We start from the raw sequence: 7,713 nt of genomic DNA, 5'->3' as shown, positions 1-7,713 counted from the left end.
TCCTGGAGGAGATTTGGGAAAAATCCCTTGGAATGTTGATGAAATCCAGGAATTCTGGGGTGTGGAAAGCAGAGCCCAACATTCCCTGATCCCAAAACTCACTTGTGCCCATGGGTTGTAAATCCTGCTATTATGGGTAATTAAAATCTCCTAATTAAATTAAACCCATCTGGCTGAGCCCAGCGAGCCAAGGGGGGCGTTAATTAAAGATCCCAAAGTTAATTAAAGATCCCAAAGTAAATTAAAGATCCCAACATTTGCTGTGACCCAGGATCAGCAAATCCCTGTCCATGCAGAGTGCTGGAGCATCCCAAAATCCGGGAATGGCTCTGGAATTCTATGGAATTCTGCCCAGGGAATTAAAAAAAGTAATTGGAGATGGGAGCAGATTTTTTAAGGGAATGGGAATGGGAATGGAATTGGGGAACAGGAATGGGAATTGGGAATGGGAATTGGGAATGGGGATGGGAATAATGGGAATGGGAAATGGAATGGGAATGGAATGGGAACAGGAATGGGGATGGGAATTTGGAATTGGGAATTGGGAACAGGAATGGGAATTGGGAATGGGGATGGGAATGGGGAATGGGAATTTGGAATAGAAATGGAGAATTGGGAAATGGGGTTGGAAATGGGAAAATGAAGATGGGGAATGGGAATTTGGAATGGAAATTGGGAATGGGGAATGGGAATTGGGAATGGGGAATTGGGATGGGAATGGGGAATAGGGAATGATGGGAATGGGAATGGAAATTGGAAATTGGGAATGGGGATGGGAATTGGGAATGGGGATAGGAATTGGGAACAGGAATGGGAAATGGGGAATGGGAATTTGGAATGGAAATTGGGAATTGGGAATGGGGAATTGGAATGGAAATTGGGGATTGGGAATGGCAAATGGGGATGGAAATGGGGAATGGGAATGGGAATGGGGATGGGATGGGGAATGATGGGAATGGGAAGATTCCAGGCTGGATTTCCCACCCAGGGGGATGTGTTGGATCCTGGGGATGAGGAGAGGGAGCAGAGTTCAAACCTTGGCAATTCCAGAGCTTTGGAAAGAGCAGGAGATCCCAAAGTGCTGCTCAGGATCCCGGATGCTCCAGCACAGGCTCGTCCCTCACTCCCAGAATCCACAGGAGCCTCCTCCAGCCCCACCTCTGCCTCTGGAGTTGTGTTTTCCTGAGCAGGACACAACATTCCAGAGCCTGGGGTTCCCTCGCAGGGTTTGGGATGTCCCCTCCTGTGGAGACGGGAGTGGCTGTTCCTGGAGGCAGCTCTGGAAGCTGGAAAAGCCTGGGAATGTGGGAGCATTCCTGCATTTCCTCAGCTCCGTGGAATTCGGGATCAGCAGCTCCCAAACCTGCAATGGGGTGGGGTCCCTCCACCCCCTGCTGTGCCTGGAGCATTCTGCAGCAATCCTGAATTATTGAGGGGATTCCACTGCAGGCAGGGCTGGGATGGAGCTGGGAATTCTCTGGGAGCAGTTGGAGTCTGCAGGGATTTGAGCAGGAGCTGGAGGAGTTTTCCATTCCTGTCCCTGACAGCTTTCCCTGCTTGTTTTTCTCTTTGGTTTTTTGTTTTGTTGTTTTTTTTTTTTTTTTTTCCCTAGGTCTGAATTGTGTTTTCCATCCTCCCGAATTTCCCTCTCCTGTTTTCCTGCTTCTCCTGCCTGGGTGGGCTCCAGCATTCCCAGGATTTCCATTCCCTGATCCCAGGGGGTCCAGGCAGCTCCTGCAGCCTCGGGAGGAGCCCCTGGGCTGGGGAAGGGACCAGAGCCGTGGAAATCCTGACAGGAGCCACCCCCGGCCCTCATCCTGTGGGATTGCATCCCTGTCCCTTGGGAATGTGGGAATCCTTTGGGGATCCTTTGGGGATCCTTTGGGAATCCTTTGGGGATCCTTTGGGAATCATTTGGGGATCCTTTGGGGATCCTTTGGGAATCCTCTGGGGATCCATGGGGAATCCTTTGGGAGTCCTTTGGGGATCCTTTGGGAATCATTTGGGGATCCTTTGGGAATCCTTTGGGGATCCTTTGGGGATCCTTTGGGGATCCACGTGGGAGCAGCTGAGACCCTTTCCCCTTTCCCTTTGCTCCACTTGGGGTTTGGGGTGCAGGATTTGGGATGAGCAGTTTGGGATGGGGGATTTGGGGTGCAGGATTTGGGATGGGGGATTTGGGGTGCAGGATTTTGAATGGAGAATTTGGGATGGGGAGATTTGGGGTGCAGGATTTGGGATAAGCAGTTTGGGATGGGGAGATTTGGGATGAGCAGTTTGGGATGCAGGATTTGAGGTGCAGGATTTGGTATGGAGGATTTGGGGTACAGGATTTGGGATGCAGGATTTGGGATCTGGGATTTGGGGTGCAGTATTTGGGATGAGCAGTTTGGGGTGCAGGATTTGGGGTACAGGATTTGGGATGCAGGATTTGGGATCTGGGATTTGGGATTTGGAGTGCAGGATTTGGGATGAGCAGTTTGGGGTGCAGGATTTTGAGTGCAGGATTTGGGATGCAGGATTTGAGGTACAGGATTTGGGATGAGCAGTTTGGGGTTCAGTGTTTGGGGTGCAGGATTTGGGATGCAGGATTTGGGATCTGGGATTTGGGGTGCAGGATTTGGGATGGGGCATTTGGGGTGCAGGATTTTGAGTGCAGGATTTGGGATGGGGGGATTTGGGATGAGCAGTTTGGGGTGCAGGATTTGAGGTGCAGGATTTGGTATGGAGGATTTGGGGTACAGGATTTGGGATGCAGGATTTGGGATCTGGGATTTGGGGTGCAGGATTTGGGTTGCAGGATTTGGGATGCAGTATTTGGGATGAGCAGTTTGGGGTGCAGGATTTGGGGTGCAGGATTTGGGATGAGCAGTTTGGGGTTCAGTATTTGGGGTGCAGGATTTGGGATGGGCAGTTTGGGGTGCAGGATTTGGGATGAGCAGTTTGGGGTGCACTATTTTGGCTGCAGGATTCGGGTTTCCCCGGGCGCTGCCGGCCCCGCGGCTCCGAGCAGGAATCTCCTCTCCAGCCGGAACAATGGCCCGTCCTGGTCTCCTTAGAAACCGCGGCTCCGCTTCCCTCGGGCGCCGCGTCCCCGGAGCCTCCGCCCTCCCGGGGCTCTCCCGCCGCCGCGTCTCTGCAACTGCTCCCGCTTTCTCCAACTTCTCGGTGATTTGGCCTTTTTTTTCCTTTTTTCCCCCTTTTTTTTCCTTTTTTTTCCTTTTTTTCCCCTTTTTTTTCCCCTTTTTTTCCCTTTTTTTTTCTTTTTTTTCCCCTTTTTTTTTTTTCATTATTTTATTTTTTTCCTGTATCACCTCAACGGGATTTTAACGATTTTTGTGTCTCCTTCCTCCAGCAAACCTCAGGGAATCGTTTTAACTCCCCACATTCCTCCCTCCCTCCCCTCCCCGACCCAAACGTCGCTCCCGGTGTTTCCTGGAAACGCGAAATTTCCCGCAGCTTTCTCAAACTTTCGGGGCTCCTTGAGGAAAAGATTGTGGATTTTGGAGGATTTTTGGGAAGCTGGATGTGGGAGCTCATCCTGAAACTCGGCCAGCAGCCAGCAAAGCTCTCCCAGAGCTCTGGAGAACGGATTTATTTGGGGAATAAATAAATTTTGGGAAGTACAAACCCTGCTCCGGGGGCAGGACCTGTCCTGTGAGGGTGGGGAGGAATTTTTGGTGCTCTGGATTTGAGGAGAAAAAAAGGGAAGTGGCTTTTTTTGGTCTTTTCTGGAGGTGGGAATGTTCCAGGGGAAGTGGGAGACAGAAATCCCAGATGTCTGGGAAGGGGAGGAGGTTGGGAATGCCCCAAAAATAGGAACCTGAAATTTGGATATGTGGGAATTGGGATTACCCAGCAGCTGGGAATGCCCGAATAGGTGAGAGACTGAAATCTGGATTCTTGGGGAAAAGGAGGAAATTTGGAATATCACAGAAACGGGAGTTCGGGGTTCGGGTTCCTGGGAAAAGGAGGAAATTGGGAATATCACAGAAACGGGAGTTCGGGGTTCGGGTTCCTGGGAAAAGGAGGAAATTGGGAATAGGCAGCAGCCGGGAAGGGAGTCTGGGGTTGCAGGTCCTGGCAGCCCGAACTGGAGCCCGTTCCCAGGTCCGGGATCGCGGCCATCCCTCATTCCCGTCCCAGGAAAAACTCCGGCCCTGCCTCGGTGCCACCGTCAGTGTTTTATTCCCGGCCCGGGGCGGTTCCTGTTCCTTCCCTGGGAATGGAGCCCCCGGTCCGAGCTCCCGGCCCGCCCCGTGCCCCGAGCGGCAGCGGGGCAGGGATCGGGGAAAGGGATCCGGGAATGGGATCGGGAAAGGGATCCGGGAAAGGGATTCGGGGAAGGGATCCGGGAAAGGGATCCGGGAATGGGATCCGGGAATGGGATCCGGGAAAGGGATCGGGAATGGGATTCGGGGACAGGGATCGGGGAAAGGATCTGGGGCAGGGATCGGGACAGGAATCAGGGAAAAGGATCCGGGGAAAGGATCCGGGCAGGGGTTGGGAAAAGGGATCGGGACAGGGATCCAGGAAAGGATCCGGGCAGGGATTGGGGAAGGAGATCGGGAAAAGGATCCGGGTATGGATCTGAGCAGGGACAGGGGTCGGGGCAGGGATTTGGGTGTGGATCCGAGTTTGCGCGAATTTGGATGCAGATTTGGGCAGGGATCCGTGAATGGATCAGGATAAGGATCCGGGCAGGGATCAGGACAGGGATTTGGGTATGGATCCGGGCAGGGAACAGGACATGGATCGGGGCAGGAATTTGGATATGGAGCCAAGTATGGATCCGGGCAGGGATTTGGTATGGACCTGGGTATAGATCCAGGCAGGGATTGGGACAGGGGTCAGGGCAGGGATCGGGGCAGGGTGGGTGGGAAGCAGGCTGTGAGCCCGTGCTCCGTGGGTCCCTCCCCGTGCCCGGAGGAGCCCCGTGGGTCCCTCCCCGTGCCCGGAGGAGCCCCGTGGGTCCCTCCCCGTGCCCGCGCACCGAGCCCGCTCCGCCGGGGTCGCTCCGCCCGGGAACGCGGCTCCGAGCCCCCGAACCCCCCCGGGCTCCGGCCCCGCTGCCCATCCCGGCTCGTTTCCATCCCGGGAGCCTCCGGGATGGGAAAACTCATCCGCATGTGGGAGAGCTCCTCCCCAGCTCCTGCAGAACCGGGGTTAGGGGAGCGGGGGTGCCCAGGTGCTTTCCCCCCGCCTTTCCCGAGCTCTTTCCTCTCTCCAGGCGTCCCGACCCTTCCCCCGGATCCCTCTTTGCCTGGAGCCACCGACCCCACCCAGGCCGACCCATTATTGCACCGAGGAACGCGGGTCCCGGCCATGCCCCTGTGTCCTATTCCCGCATCCCAAACCCATCCCAGTCTCTCCAGACCCCGGCCCGGGTCTATTCCCTCATCCCAAACCCGTCCCAGTCTCTCCAGACCCGGGCCCGGGTCTATTCCCTCATCCCAAACCCGTCCCAGTCTCTCCAGACCCGGGCCCGGGTCTATTCCCTCATCCCAAACCCGTCCCAGTCTCTCCAGACCCCGGCCCGGGTCTATTCCCTCATCCCAAACCCGTCCCAGTCTCTCCAGACCCCGGCCCGGGTCTATTCCCTCATCCCAAACCCGTCCCAGTCTCTCCAGACCCCGGCCCGGGTCTGGCGCTGCCGCTTCCCCTCTTCCCACGGGGGAAAACGAGAAATCCTCCTTTTCCTTCCACACCTTCCAGGGCGCATCCCCCTCTCCAAAACCATCCCCATCCCTCCCCCCCAACCCTGGGGATCGCAGGAATCGCCGCGCCGGGCCGGGAATTGCGGGAATCGCTGCTCGGGGCTCATCCCGAGGGGAAGTAGGGCCGGCGGCTGTGGGTGTGGAAGTCGGGACACACCTTCTGCACCAGGCGATAGTCGCTGCTGTAGAAGGTGATGTAGACGCAGACGGCTCGGAAGGGCTGCGAGCACAGCCAGGCCGCGCGGCTCTGCGTGTGCTCCTGCGAGCACGTCTTGGCCGGGTCGAAGGTGCACAGCGAGGTTTTCCTGGCCCGCGCCACCTGCTCCGACTCCACGCGGCAGTTGAGCACCTTGGACTCCTTGGCCTCGATGAAGATTTGCTGCTCCAGGTCGAACTGCACGGCCTTGGTGGGGGGCACGAGGCTGACCGAGATGTTGCCGTGGCCCGTGGAGTTGTGCTGGAAGAAAACGCTGACGGTGCCGTTGCCGTGATCCACCACCTTGCCCGTGATCAGCAGGTTCAGCTTCACCGTCTTGATGTTGGAGTAGAAATCTCCCCAGCCGAAAAGCTTCTGCAGCCGGCCCGAGGCCGCCCCCAGGTCCCGCCCGGCCCGGCTCTGTCCCGGCTGGGTCCGGTTCGGGCTCGGGAGCGCCTTTGGGGACAGCAGCTCCCGCAGCCTGGGCTCACCTGGATCCGCTGGAGCGCAGCACACCTGGGCACGGGATGGAGCAGCTGGGGCTGGGGGTGTCACCGCCCCCGCCCAGCCCCTTCCCCACCCATTTCCCCTCCGTTCCCTGCTTTGTTTCCCCTCTCCCGCCGCTTTCCCGGCTCTGCTCCCTCCGGGATGGGTGCGCTCAGCCGGGATGGTTCCAATCCGCTCCTTGCGGGCTCGGGGCGCAGCTCCGGCACCCGGGGAAGGCTCCGGTGCCCCCCTGAGCCCTCACCCCCCTCCCCTCCCCGGGTACAGCCCCTCCAACCCCGCCAGGGCCCGGGGACAGCCGGGCCGGGGGCACAAGGGGAGGACAAGGGACAGCAGAGCGGAGTTGGCTCCGGGGGAGCTGCCCCGGGCTCCTCTGCCAACTCCGCTCCGGGAACCCCCAAATCGGCACCTGCAGGGGGGCTGGGGGCACCCAGGGCTGTGCAGCCCCATCGCCCGGGGCTGGGGGACCCCAAAAAATTCCCCGGGGTGCCCAGGGCTGCCCTGGCCGAGGAGCAGCGGCGAACGGAGCCCGGAGCCGGCCTGGCCCCGGCTCTGCCCGAGCCTCCCCGGGCTCCCGCTCGTTTTGGGGTTTTTGGGGTGATCCGGCGCCTTCCCCTCGCCAGCCCTGCCCGCTCCCCGCGCCCAAATCACAGAAGTTTTGGGACGCGTTTTTTTTCCCCCGGGGATGGGCAGGGATGCGGGGATGGATTCGGGGATCGCTGCCCGCGCTCCCCATCCCCGTGGCCGCGACCCCCGGTGCCCGCAGCCCCCCGGCCCCCCTGCCCTGTCCTCCCCTCCCGGCGCTCACCAGCAGCGCGATGCCGCCCTGGAGGAGGAGGAGGAGGACGCAGCTCCGAGGAAGATGCATTTTCCAGCCGGCGCCGCCGCCTTCTCCGCGGCTCCGCTTTGGGGAGGGTTTCGCTGGGATTTTCCTCCTTTTTCCGTCTTTCCCTCCCTTCTCCTCCAGCGTCAGCGAGGGGAAGGGGGGGTCCCCCTGCCCTGCGGCTCCCTACGGCCCCCCCGGCCCATGGTGGCCCCGGCAGCTCCCGCCCCGCGGGGCCGCTCCGGGCGAGGCGCGGCGGCTTCACCTGCGGCCGCTGCTGTCCCCGTGTCCCCTTCGCTGTCCCCTCCCCTGTCCCCCTGCCCGCCCGGCCCCCCCCCCACCCCCCCCCGGCCGCTCCCCCGCCCGCCGCTCGCCGGAGTCTCAGGGAAACTCCGCTCCAGCCCTGCTCGCTCCATCCCTTCTCCCTCCATCCCTTCTCCCTCCATCCCGCTCGCTCCATCCCCTCTCTCTCC

The 7,713-nt window shown here is 59.3% G+C and overlaps 1 protein-coding gene and 1 long non-coding RNA gene across 2 annotated transcripts in view; one reads left to right on the top strand and one right to left on the bottom strand.

The window, feature by feature from the left end:
* The window catches only part of LOC130264099 (uncharacterized), a 3,928-nt gene extending 294 nt beyond the window's left edge, over positions 1–3,634 (top strand). The window contains exons 2-4 of the long non-coding RNA XR_008842419.1: positions 272–368; positions 989–3,168; positions 3,356–3,634. This is a non-coding gene — a long non-coding RNA (uncharacterized LOC130264099). The remainder of the gene's footprint in view (positions 1–271; positions 369–988; positions 3,169–3,355) is intronic.
* A 2,163-nt stretch (positions 3,635–5,797) lies between these two features.
* On the bottom strand, positions 5,798–7,488 carry NXPH3 (neurexophilin 3). Its single transcript, XM_056512141.1, has 2 exons — positions 7,226–7,488; positions 5,798–6,429 (listed from the first exon to the last, which is right to left on the bottom strand). Exons 1-2 carry the CDS (start codon positions 7,283–7,285, stop codon positions 5,821–5,823), a joined length of 669 nt encoding a protein of 222 aa, XP_056368116.1. The 5' UTR covers positions 7,286–7,488; the 3' UTR covers positions 5,798–5,820.
* Positions 7,489–7,713: the final 225 nt, after the last annotated feature.

The sequence above is a fragment of the Oenanthe melanoleuca genome, chromosome 27 (assembly GCF_029582105.1).
Source record: "Oenanthe melanoleuca isolate GR-GAL-2019-014 chromosome 27, OMel1.0, whole genome shotgun sequence".
Classification (NCBI taxonomy): Eukaryota; Metazoa; Chordata; class Aves; order Passeriformes; family Muscicapidae; genus Oenanthe; species Oenanthe melanoleuca.
This window is presented reverse-complemented; position numbering and strand designations above follow the sequence as displayed.

Bases quoted from the DNA above. Each gene is read 5' to 3' on its own strand.
- NXPH3 (XM_056512141.1), bottom strand. From the start codon at position 7,285: ATGCATCTTCCTCGGAGCTGCGTCCTCCTCCTCCTCCTCCAGGGCGGC. The intron at 6,430-7,225 runs GTGAGCGCCGGG...TCCCGTGCCCAG, and splicing joins AGGGCGGCATCGCGCTGCTG to GTGTGCTGCGCTCCAGCGGA.